Genomic DNA, 13424 nt, shown 5'->3' with positions numbered 1-13424 from the left:
ACTGCTTGTAACGGTTAATCACACTCACACTTTTTGGTGTCATGTCATGGGACCTTTTTCAACATAAGCTTAGACTGTGATGCTCTTTGTCTATCCTGACCAGTCAAATCTAAAAGTGAACACACTATCAAGCGGTAACTAGCATGGTTTTACTGCTTTAATTTGTATAACGGGAGAGAGAACAATGTTTTCACTTTAATGTACTGAGCAGAAACATACGATACACAGTAGTATTATGCGTGGCTCCTTTAAGGGTTTCAATGGTCACATGCATAAACCATTGCATAGGCAATTCATCAATAATGAATAGAATGTGTGAGACGTGGGGATAACTGACCTTAACGACACTTAGAAAGAAGAAGATAAGACCTAGAGAGCAATGTTGGCTGAGAGTCTGGCATACATGCAGTGTTGTATTTCTTTTCGTTTTTTTTGTATTTTTTGTGAAGGCAGTTTGCCACAAGAAAATGTGGCATAATCGCCTTCACTTTTGTGGCACAATAACAAAAAAGAGCCTTCCTTTCCGAACACATAAAATAGCCGGGTAACTAATATCTTTTATGACAAGGACGTGTGATGTGTCATAATGTGGCATTCACAATGTTCTTGTCACAGGGTGAAGCTTAATTATGTCCTGTGATTTACTGTGTATAGTTTGTTCACTATGTCGGGTCAGGTCTGTTATTTGGCTTCATTGAGCCTGATATAATGAATGTAATGGCTGTTATTTAAAGACGGAAACCATGACAACCGAAAAGCAGTGGCTGTGTGAAAACTTGGTTTGTCATTTTATGGTTTAGGCAGTTAGAAAATATGAGACGGGTAAAACCCCAAGATGCATATGTAAAGTATACATGCTGTGTAAGAAGCTTTTTTTTTTCTCAGATTGTCAGCTATCACATCTGTGTCAGAATATCTGTATGTTCACACACACACACACACGCACGCACGCGCACGCACGCACGCACGCACACACACACACACACACACACACACACACACACACACACACACACACACACACACACACACACACACACACACACACACACACACACACACACACACACACACACAAAAACACAGACACAATAACCTCCAGTAAGGGCTGTGAAGGGCAAGTGATCGTGGGATTCCTCCCCACAAAGAATCCCAGAGCGCAGGTAAGTGGGGGGGCGGGGTATGGATGGAGGTGGATATTGACAATGCCGTTTAACCCCTTCATTTCCCAAGTGTATCTACAACTTTACATGCAGGATTCATATAATCATGTTTAAGAGTTGGTTTACTGGTATTCGGCTACAAAACGTGTGTGTGTGTGTGTGTGTGTGTGTGTGTGTGTGTGTGTGTGTGTGTGTGTGTGTGTGTGTGTGTGTGTGTGTGTGTGTGTGTGTGTGTGTGTGTGTGTGTGTGTGTGTGTGTGTGTTTGTGTGTGGGGGTGTGTGTGTGTGCGTGTGTGTGTGTGTGTGGGAGAGAGTGGGGATGTGTGCATGTGTGTATTTGTGTGTTTCTGTGTGTGTGTGTGTGTGTGTGTGTGTGTGTGTGTGTGTGTGTGTGTGTGTGTGTGTGTGTGTGTGTGTGTGTGTGTGTGTGTGTGTGTGTGTGTGTGTGTGTGTGTGTGTGTGTGTGTGTGTGTGAGTGAGTTTGAGTGTGCCGTGCTTGTGTGCGTGTGTATCCGTGTCTCTCACTGTGTGTGTGATGTGTGTGACCAAGTCATCTGAAAAGATTGCTGATGCATAAAATATGCAGGGCTATATTTGATAAAAGGAGACGCCTGTCGGTATTTAAATGCCTCTCTTTTGTCCTTGCTTTCATCTTTTAACATCCACTAATTGCATGCAAAAATAATAGCCTGAGCTTATACTTTGAGGGCGTGTTTGAAGAACGATAGAATCTGACCCCATAAGTCGTTGTACCTGTCGTCTTCATCAACCGCTGAATGCAACTGAAAAAAAGTTGATGTAGATACGTCCTTGTGGACAGACATTACATTGTACTAGATGTGACTCGTCATTACTTTGGAAACTCATTGGAAAGCAAAAAAAACTATCTAAGGTATTTCTCTGCGCTGCTTTCAATGGCGGGGACGCACTGTTCTCCCTCGTCCAGAGGATGGGGGCTAAAATGAGGGGGGATATTTTGAGCCCGGACCGTGGGCGGCTGCGGCTACACTTTGAAGCCCCCCCCCCCCCCCCCCCCCCCCCCCCACTCCCCATGCGGGGGCACTGGGAGTGGGGAGAGAGAATATTCTCACAGACCAGTGGCTGTGTATACGCAGTGTACACGCATGGTTAAACCTGCAGAAACACATACGCCAGACAACGCAGCCGACATGGGGAGGAATACGCACGCACACACACACACACACACACACACACACACACACACACACACACACACACACACACACACACACACACACACACACACACACACACACACACGCACGCACGCACACACGCACACACAGGAGACACTTGAACAAAAATGTTGCTTTTAATTTCTTTATTTTACTGAGAAAAACATTGCAACGCCACAGAAAAAAACATCATCGTTATTCTAGAATAAGCGAATACCACGGGCAAACAAATCCGTTAATACAGTAATGTCATGCAGCTTTGTTTTGTAGGCAGCAAATCAAATATAATTATTTTAAAAAGAAGAAGAAAAATATGAATAAATATCGTTTCCAATGTTTTGTTTTTTAATGTTTACAACGTATAACATAAAAGCGTGAATATAGACACATAGAGGCATGCACACTATTGAGATTAATCAAAACAGATATCAAAACCGCCAATAACGCTAGTTATAAAGCCCTATCAACACGGTATTCTATTTGTCCAAAATGCTTGCAACGCCGTTCCTGTGCCATAACACACTTTGCACAACTGCAGGGATGATGGGGACGCACGCATGTCACTGTGCTGTGCGCGCACGCGGTTGCTGCAAGTCGCCTGGAGTCGCGCTGGTTCTTCGCGCGCTCCTGCCCGACTTCAACTCCATCAGCTCCACCTCGTGCATGGCAGCCGTCTCCAGCACCTTTTGCTTGTTGTAAAACACCACAAAGTTGTTGATAATGGGGTGGATGGGCAGAGCGATAGCTATCACCCCGCAGAGAAAGCTCACGGCCGCGTTGCACTTCCCGAGCGTCGTCTTGGGGTAGATGTCTCCGTAGCCCACCGTGGTCATGGTGATGATGGCCCACCAGAAAGACTGCGGGATGCTCTTGAACAGAGTCTCCGGGTGGCTTTGCTCCATGGTGTAGGCCAGTGCAGAGAACACAAAGATTCCCACTCCCATGTACATGAGCAGCAGGCCCAGTTCTTTGAGGCTCCTCTTGAGCGCGTGCGTGAGGGTTTGCAGCCCGGACGAGTGGCGTGCCAACTTGAAGATGCGCGCGATGCGCATGATACGAAGAGCCTGCACCGCTTGTTGAACGTTGGCCAGCTCCATCATGGCGCTGGTGCCGAGGTAGGTGAGGCTGAGGACGACGTAGAACGGTACGATGGCCATGAAGTCGATGACGTTCATGAACGCGAAGGCAAAGTGCAGCTTGTTTGGAGAGGACGCGAGACGCAGCATGTATTCCACGGTGAACCACAAGATGCAGGCGGTCTCTATCGCCTCCAGGGTCGGGTGTTCCACGAGTTTCCCCTCGGTGTCCATAACCTGGAGCTCCGGGATGGTACCCACGCACATCACCATGGAGGAGACAAGGATGAAGAGGAACGAGGCGATGGCGACGACGCGCGCCACCAACGAAGAGCCGGGCTTCTCCATCATCTTCCAGAGGAATCTCTGGTACCGCTCAGAGCGAGTCACGGGGGGCTCACTGTCCATGTCCTCCAAGATGAGAAGCACCTTGCTGGCGATCTCCTTCAACTCGACCTCCTTCTCGCTCAGGTCACTTTTGCAGCACTCGTCCAGCACGCTGGGGTCGATCTTCCAGAACTCCATCTCCTTGAGAAAACAAATGGGACAAATGCCTCGCTTGATGTGAATCTCATCAAAGTAGTAAACGTCAAGGATGCACTTGAAGGCATCGGGGTCTCGGTCAAAGTAAAACTCGTTTCTGCCCGGGTCAAAGTCGTCACAGAGAGACAAGATGCCGTCGTAGTTTTGAGGTGAGCAGTTCACTAGTTCCGCCAGGCGACTCTCCGGGTAACGGTTCAAAACGTCCCCGAAAAGCACCACTCTCACCCCGCCAATGTTCACAGCGATCTCATCCTCACTCTCCTCCCCGGCGGAACCGTTCTTGTATCTGGGCTTGGGTATGGTCCACATATTCCAGAGAAAGGAGGACTTTCCAATGAGAGGCGATACTTAGGACTCAGTAAGTTGTTGTTGTTGTTGGTGGTGTTGTTGTTGTTTTTGCTGTTAATTCTCTGCCAAAATGAACGGAAAAGATGGATACCAAGTTATACCCTCTCTCTCTCTCCCTCTCCCTCTCCCTCTCCCTTTCCCTCTCCCTCTCTCTCTCTCTCTCTCTCTCTCTCTCTCTCTCTCTCTCTCTCTCTCTCTCTCTCTCTCTCTCTCTCTCTCTGTGTCTGTCTCTGTCTCTGTCTCTGTCTGTCTGTCTGTCTGTCTGTCTGTCTGTCTGTCTGTCTGTCTGTCTGTCTGTCTGTCTGTCTGTCTGTCTGTCTGTCTGTCTGTCTGTCTGTCATCTTTCTCTAGCTCTCTCTCTAACTCTGTCTCCTTCGCGCGATCTCTCTCAGACACACACACGCACACGCGCGCACGCGCGCGCACAAACACGCTTGGCTATTTTTCCTACAATTACCGTATGGGAGGCAGGTGATAGATTTTAGCTAATCCTAATTATTTACTATCTCTGTAATATTATGAGATCGTGCATTTGGTATAATGGAACATATAGGCGAAAGGAATGCAAATTTAACATTTCACAGAGCATCTCGCAACCTTAATATTGCCAGTTTAACTTAAAAAAAGCACAACGAAAATGTAATAATGTCAATTTCATCGTTTATATGGTTAGCGCATTTGCCTGGTTCTCGACTGCCTCAACTGCGCCTTCTGGCGCCCATTTGTTGCAAATGTCGTTACGGCGCGTAACGACAGTCCGTTGACGGAGCAGCTCACATGAGCCTACTTGTTGCTCCGACGATGGCTGCAAGGATAATTCCTTCTCATCATGACCATATAGGCAAGGGCTCAGATCTCATTGCAACATAGCAACCACGAACATGGAATTGGGGAAAGGAAGGAAAAGGAAGGAATGAAATAATATCAACAACGTATCTAACTAATAGTAGCTCAATTTATATATTATGAATGCGCCCATAGGGAACATTCACAAAACACATTCACTTCTCAACTGAATAGTTGTACAGAGTCAAAGACAAGTGGTTTCACCTTTCAACCTTTTATTTATAATGACCTTTAACTTGGTGGGTTTGCTGGGCTATTTTGTAAAATCCTAGAAACATATTTGTGAATAAGACTGTAAGACATGAAAGATTTAGTTCCTAAATTCCTAATGAGATTAAGCATCATCTGTATAATAATCGTACCACTTTCAACCCCCTCCCCATATAGATTTCAACCCCCCCACCCCATATATATGTATATTTTATTTTACAGTCGATGACCATATTAACAGTGTGGTATGAAGGGATCCATCAGAATAACAACAAATGTATGGGTCGCTTTAGTAGTGTGGGCAATCCTTGCTAGCATGGAAGACATGCACAATGGTTGTGTTTGGACACCCAACTTGTGTTTCATGAGAAATCCTGCAGCGTTCCTGCATCACCTCTGTTTGGCTCCGGGAAAAAGAAGATGCAGAATGAGGGGCGGGACTTCCTGTAGAATGACCCTGCTGGCTCTTCCGGCCGCTACTTGCCAGTGTCCAACATGTTGGTGTTGATTTGGAAGCAGATATAGGAGAAGTACTCCTGCTGAATCATTTCTGGGACATCAAAGCTGGCCTGCAAGGGACCGAGGGTGACAGAGAGCAAATTAACGAATGCATGGTCAATAGGAGCAAATAAAAAAAACAATATCTGATTGTAGTTGTCAGATCGTAATAAAGTGGAGGACTACATATCCATCAACTATATAACTATATAAAAATATCCATTGATTCCACTAAAATACCATTGCTATTTGAGTCCTTTTGCACCATTTCTACCAACTACAGTTAACCTGCACAGAGCATACCTCCGTTTGTGGAACCACCAGTACAGATAAGATCCATCATATCATTTACCTTTGGTTGACATTCCAAAAGTGGTATGAAGTCGTTCTGCGAGAATCCAACACACTCTTACATCGAGCCTGATTCAACATGCTTTTTATTCATACAGTAAATAAAGATATATAACAGCTACTAACACAATGTCCACGCACAATCTAGCCGAAATACTAAATGATGCATTATTCCATCACACAATTCTATCTATTTTGGGCTTAGTCAGTACTCAAATATGATCAAATATGAACACACATTTCTACGAAAAAACAAGAAGCGAATCAAATCTTGAAGATAAGTCACATGGCCCTGTTGCATTTGCTTTTTGTGCTTCACACGTATGCATGCATGCTTTCTCTGCCCTCAACACCCAAAACAACACAGCTTTCTCCCGTCCCATGTGAAATGGTGAAGGGCCTTCTTACGTCGACCTTGTTGGACATGGCCGAGGGTTCCAGGTGCATGAAGAGGGAGGACAGCTCCTGCCTCAGCCTCTTCACACGCTTCCTGTCCGGCTGCAGCAACAACGCCTGGTAGCTTACAGGTAGCCCGTACCTAGCACAACATTTACATCCAGGGCATTTAGCAGGCACTTTTATCCAAAGCGACGTACAATCAGTACATTAGTTAGAAGAAGAAAGGGAAATATATCGCTGTCGGTACACTAAGGTTGTTCATAGAAACAAGGGCCAAGCACTAACAGTCGCTGTTGGTTAAACCATTCCCCATATATAGGATAGCTAGGATAAGATTCTACACAATGCTAAGTATGATATTTACGTGCCAGAACACACACCTCGTTCTCACTTGGATTCAATTTCAAACACAATTTCAAGACTCAAACATGTGGTATGTTTGTGGGCAGTGTGCCTAGTGATTGGTCTAAACTCCTTGACTGATTGTTTCCTACTGATTCTCTAAAACGCTCATCCAACTTGGAATCCCTTTTATATTTTTAAACTGCCAAAGTCATATTCTTTCAGAACCTCGTTATGCAATTAGGGATGGGGGAGTTCATCAGGGATGAATGGTTGATACTGACCTGAGGACTGATTCCACAAACACCCGCAATGCCTTCAGATGAATCCAAGCAACAAACACCTCTCTGAAGTTGACCTTCAGCCAACGCACAAACACTACCTGAGGAAAGAGGAAGACACACTCATGAATATACTACCACAGATTCACACATTACAGACATACGCACACACAATCAGACGGCATTGCAGCCGGAAACAAACACACATCAATATACTATCAGACATTCATGTATAGATATACTTACACTCAAATCATCAAGAAAGGATCACATGTTCACACGCACGCGTAAGCATATAGCGACACAAGCACATCTTGACCCAAGCACCACTCACATTTTGCTCCTTGTTGTCTACGTTCAGCCTCTGTATTTCCTGCAGGTGTTTTTCCTCCACCTCCATGTTGCATTGACGCACTGTGAACCTGTGTGGATTCCATGACCACAGTTTGGGCGACTGCCTCAGAACAACACAAGATGAGCTCTGGAGAAGACCAGTCTCTCTCTCGCTCTCTCTCTCTCTCTCTCTCTCTCTCTCTCTCTCTCTCTCTCTCTCTCTCTCTCTCTCTCTCTCTCTCGCTCTCTCTCTCTCTCTCTCTCTCTCTCTCTCTCTCTCTCTCTCTCTCTCTCTCTCTCTCTCTCTCTCTCTCTCTCTCTGTCTTGCCTACTTGCTCTGTTTGGCTCTCTCTCTGAAGTCGCTGACAGCCCTCCTGAACAGGATGACGGAGAAGACCCCGCACTGGGTGTCCTCGTACAGCATCCTGGGGGACGGGCCGCCGGACGGCCAGGGGGAAATATTAAGGGTCAAAAACATGAACACAACACAACAACACACGATAGTGCTAATGCACACAACACAACAACACAGGGTAGTGCTAATGCACACAACACAACAACACAGGGTAGTGCTAATGCACACAACACAACAACACAGGGTAGTGCTAATGCACACAACACAACAACACAGGGTAGTGCTGATGGGCACATCTGGATAACCTTAAATTAGCTTAGAAGATAGCAATACAAGCAACATGCATCTGTGTTTAGAGGAATGCAGTATAAATATGACATAATTTTTTTTGATTTTATGATAAGTATCATTGTATGTAGAATCGGAGCATAATAAGGAAAGCTTTGTGTTATGATCCCAATATCAGCCTCAAACCTGGAGGAGTCCCTGCATATCAAGTCGCTGTCGCCCTCCCTTGGCAACCGATACAAGCTTTGTCGGGAACAGGACTCTTACTTTCAGCTGGTAATGGAACACTCGTGGTTACCCGGGATCCTTTTGGCACTAAAAAGAACCGTTCCCCGGCCCGTGCATTAAGACATGGATCACATGGCTGCTGGACGCAAACCAACGGGCACACGCTACCTGCTGGACCGCGGCACCACAAACAGCGAAAAGGATTCGTAGGTGCTGTCCCACTGCTTATAGTCCCCCCTACGACCGCGGGACCCCCAAACGGTCATCACATACACATGGAGGAGTGGGAGAAAAGGCCTGCATTAATCAATGATGAGATTCAGAGTAAGCCTACTTTACTCCTTGCATTACAATGTCTCCAATTGCCCAAATAGCTCATTATTATAGTACAATTATACCTATTATACGCACATAATCATGATGAAACTCTATTGGCTCGTACCTGGAAACCACCACCAGTAGTGTGGTTAAATACTCCGATTCCAGCAGATCCTCTCTGGTTACGATGTCATTCAACCCGCGGGTATGCAGGTTGCCCCTGGGGGGGGGGTTAGGGGTCAGATGAAACACACCACGGCTCGTTAGTGTACATCAGGAACAACCGATGGCAGTCCCTGCCCCACACGACGGTCCGTCCACTCACTCCGCTTTGCGCTGCAGGCAGTGCAGACTGCTCTTGACGCTGTTGTACGTCGACGCCCGTGATTTGAACTCGGCATCCACCTGGGACACTTGCTGGCGTGTTCATTCACAAACACATGAACAAGAGGGGCGAATAATCGGCCACAGTTGACATGATGATCAATCATGTTATACAGGACATCAGCCATCCCCTCCTACCAGTTTAGTTCTGCCCTGATAGGTTTTTAAACCAGCCTGGCAACACGCAATGTAAATATACATTTAGGGCATTTAGCAGACCCTTTTGTCCAAAGCGTCTTGCAATAAGCACATTTGTCAGAAGAAGGTGAAACAACAACATAACGCTGTTGGTACAGTAAGGATTTTCAATGGAACCAAGTGCAAAGCAATAACATTGCATTGTTTACAAAAGGTCATTTGCACCAACACGAAGCGTTCAATAAATAAGACCTGACGAACTGCTGCAATCAAACATAACAGTTGTATGTAATTGTTTTATGGGATATGTGTCTGTATTTCATGTTTTATTGTCTCTGAGGTGTGGCTAAAAGTATATTTCTAGAGCCCGGCTGGACAATAAAGCCGTATTCTAAATAGTATATTCTTCTAAATGTTTGCAACACATTTGGTTAATCCCAGTCCAATCCCTGAGCTGCTGTATGTATGTATGTATGTATGTATGTATGTATGTATGTATGTATGTATGTATGTATGTATGTATGTATGTATGTATGTATGTATGTATGTATGTATGTGTGTGTGTGTGTGTGTGTGTGTGTGTGTGTGTGTGTGTGTGTGTGTGTGTGTGCGTGCGTGCGTGCGTGCGTGCGTGCGTGCGTGCGTGCGTGCGTGCGTGCGTGCGTGCGTGCGTGCGTGCGTGCGTGCGTGCGTGCGTGCGTGCGTGCGTGCGTACGTACGTACGTACGTACGTACGTATGTATGTATGTATGTGTATGTTGTATGTATGACGAGGGGCAATTTGAGCTCAGCGTGGAACTGCTACCACCTCCCTGACCCCCCCTAGCATTGTAAAGGTCCACAATATGCCTCTGGCCGTCTTTGAGGTTTCGTCCCTGCAGTAACTTTGTTCCCCGTACCCCACCTCCTTCCAAAAGCATGCATTTATTATTGAAGGCACAGTTCAAGCATTCTGATTGGCTGTGCCATGTGAGGATGAGGTACCTTGTTGATGTTGTCTGCCAGGACCCTGAGGGGCAGAGAGGTGGGGTACTTGGCTCTGTCCCACTGGAACTTGGTCACATATTTCACCAGGTCCACTGGAAAAGCAGTTAAAGCACACATACATTGATCCATATAGAAAACGCACGGACACAGCATGCATTTGTGTTAATGCACACACACACACACGCACACACACACACACACACGCACACACACACACACACACACACACACACACACACACACACACACACACACACACACACACACACACACACACACACACACACACACACACACCAGACACACACACACACACACACACACACACACACACACACACACACACACACACACACACACACACACACACACACACACACACACACACACACACACACACACACACACGTGCACACTGCAACTCAAATTGAATATAGCTAGTAAATGAATACCCCTAAGAGCCTGGAAATAGGCTTTTGAAGGAGATGGACGAACCCCACTGTGGTCTGATGGGGAAGAATGACCAGACATTGTTGTTAGCATTGGATAGCAGTTTCAATTGGATTCATTGGTTTGTTTAATGAGCTTGTTCGGACAGGACATGGTCAGAGAAACACATTGGTCTTGAGTCTTGGATGTCAACCTGGCCAAATGGGGCTTGTGTTAGTGTTTGTAACACTCCCATTATGCTCAGCCAGTATTGCCTAATCTAATAGCAGTATTGTGAGACCGGGCACACTATCTTTACACATTAAGATAGTTGTATTATCGTATAAAGATTAAAGATTTTACAGCATTTACAGTTATTATTATACAGTGTTATAAGTATTAAACAGTATTATAATTCCTAAACAAAAGTTTAATTAAGCTGAACGGAGGATTGTGAAAATGTGTGTCTTTGTTTGCATTGCTTAAGGCTTGTATACTTGTAATACGACTATAGAGTATACGTAATAGCTACTGGTGACGATTGGTGGATTTAGTGTGTGTGTGTGTGTGTGTGTGTGTGTGTGTGTGTGTGTGTGTGTGTGTGTGTGTGTGTGTGTGTGTGTGTGTGTGTGTGTGTGTGTGTGTGTGTGTGTGTGTGTGTGTGTGTGTGTGTGTGTGTGTGTGTGTGTGTGTGTGTGTGTGTGTGTGTGTGTGTGTTTGCATACCTCCATTTACAAGGCCATTTTCCAGCACTTTGTCACTGGCCTGCTCCATCACCTCTCCCATAAAGTGGCATGTCTTTTTAATAACACTGTGTAGACCACACAATCATTCATTTACACCGTTCGTTCATTTTAAACAGGTCCAGCAACATTTGGTGGCCTTACAGCAAGTTTGCGTTTGGGTTATCTTCATCAAGATTGTAGAGCTAAAGATTGTATCTATTAAAATGTTCACTATTTCATATTTTAATCTTCTTTCAGACAACAATATCTGTATGTGTGTTAAGCACCACAAATGCCGTTGCCGCTCTTACCCCCAAAAAGGACCAAAGCAACGCACATGAAGAAGACGTAGGGGGAGCAGCACTGGTCTAGTTAAGCTCAGCATTGGTCAAGGGCATGAGGACGGGGCGCACTGTGCTTCACTCCACATGCTGACCACAAAGTAGAATTCACTCATGCGATCGTTTTACCTTTCCGTAAGTGTGTCGAGCTGGCTGAGGTTATCTGACACACTGAGTAGGTTGTCCAGTGTCCCCACCTGGGCAGAGGGCGGGTGGATGGGGGGCAACATTACAGTCTGGCCAAACGTATACTCCGATATTGTGTGTGTGTGTGTGTGTGTGTTTGTGTTTGTACAGTATTTGGAAAGTCTGTTGGGAACCGAGACCAGGAAACCTGAGCAATAGCATTGCATTTATAATGTCTCTCACTAACTTATTAACTGTATTGAATCACTTTCGGGGGGTTGGGGGGGGGGGGGTCCCCATCAACTTCTGGCAGTCGATTGTTGGCTTTCGTTCATATTCCTTAGTTTAAATGTGGGGACCAGCTCGGAAAACAAGCTGAAGCCATAGTGTGTGTGTAGACGATACCGACAGAAATTGAACATGAGTGAGATGGAAATGTTTATTCAGCAATAAGAAGCAACCTGAGCCCCGCTCATCACCGAAGAAGGACACCAAACACCCTGAACCACTTCAGCTACTCTTACCTCTACTGCATACAGGACTACAAAAACAATACACTGATACACAAACATGCAATTATTCTATTATGTGTGTGCTTGACTTGAACATAAGTATTTGACAGATAACATTTGCAGCAAGATAGTGAATAGATAGACACAATGAATAAAAACATTTGCAGCAAGATGAATAGATGGAGAAAGTGAAAAAACCTACCTTGAGCTCAGGGATGGAGAGCTTGCCGCAAGTGGCCAGGTTGGTTTTGGCGATGGTACGTTTCAATTTCTCCAGGCTGGCTACGCTCGTTTTATCCAATGGGAGAGATAGTAACCAAAACTCCATTGCAACTTTCAGGGAAATAGCCGACTTATCTACAGATCTGAAACCCAGTCGGCGTCTCTCCAAACAATTGCTTTGGCACGAAATGTGCGTAGTGTGAAGCGCAGTAGATCCGAGGAACCTGACCGTGAGCAAATAAATCTCCTCGATGGTCAAGGAAGTAGCCTACCTATAAGGAGAACATAGACAGACTTTTGATTTGATTTTGGTAATCGATTGGTAAATGAAATTAGCATATTGCAATTCGATTGAAAGAGCAGTAGCTTTTTTTTTCTACGTCAGAAATATGAAACAATAAAACAAATACACAAACTAGAAATTGTTAATAGGATACTTACACTTAATTGTATTGCTTCTGAGCAGTCCTTGCACCAGAGATACACATTGGGATTCGCTACTGAGCGCGTCCCAAGTTACGCGTGAGAAGCGTCAACGCGTTAGTGAAATGATATTATTTACATCTTCCTTGAGCAGGTCCCGGGGAAAATTTGATCACAAGATCCTCGTTTCTCATTACTGTGCTATACATTCTAACACAAAGCTATGCCAATATCTGTTTTATTCGCGATGATGCTTACGTGCCAGTACTATAGGCCTGATCCGCCCTGACCGGGTCACCGCGGTCAGAATAGTTAATGATAGACGGACTAAGCAATTAAAAAATTGCATTCATGGTCAACCA

General features: G+C 45.3%; 2 protein-coding genes across 2 annotated transcripts; both read right to left on the bottom strand.

Moving 5' to 3' along the window:
• Positions 1 to 2355: 2355 nt before the first annotated feature.
• kcnf1b (potassium voltage-gated channel, subfamily F, member 1b) lies at positions 2356 to 4751 on the bottom strand. Its single transcript, XM_060051959.1, has one exon. The coding sequence runs from the start codon at positions 4285 to 4287 to the stop codon at positions 2920 to 2922; it is 1368 nt and encodes a 455-aa protein (XP_059907942.1). The 5' UTR covers positions 4288 to 4751; the 3' UTR covers positions 2356 to 2919.
• A 744-nt stretch (positions 4752 to 5495) lies between these two features.
• On the bottom strand, positions 5496 to 13346 carry atp6v1c2 (ATPase H+ transporting V1 subunit C2). Its single transcript, XM_060051958.1, has 13 exons — positions 13081 to 13346; positions 12620 to 12911; positions 11909 to 11976; positions 11439 to 11524; positions 10282 to 10376; positions 9101 to 9192; positions 8900 to 8995; positions 8626 to 8694; positions 7919 to 8011; positions 7588 to 7675; positions 7257 to 7354; positions 6640 to 6769; positions 5496 to 5951 (listed from the first exon to the last, which is right to left on the bottom strand). Exons 2-13 carry the CDS (start codon positions 12743 to 12745, stop codon positions 5859 to 5861), a joined length of 1134 nt encoding a protein of 377 aa, XP_059907941.1. The 5' UTR covers positions 12746 to 12911; positions 13081 to 13346; the 3' UTR covers positions 5496 to 5858.
• Between the last annotated feature and the right edge of the window lie 78 nt (positions 13347 to 13424).

Source organism: Gadus macrocephalus, chromosome 5 (genome assembly GCF_031168955.1).
Source record: "Gadus macrocephalus chromosome 5, ASM3116895v1".
NCBI classification, from domain to species: domain Eukaryota; kingdom Metazoa; phylum Chordata; class Actinopteri; order Gadiformes; family Gadidae; genus Gadus; species Gadus macrocephalus.
The sequence above is the reverse complement of the archived record's forward strand: the minus strand, read 5'-3'. Positions and strand labels throughout refer to the sequence as shown.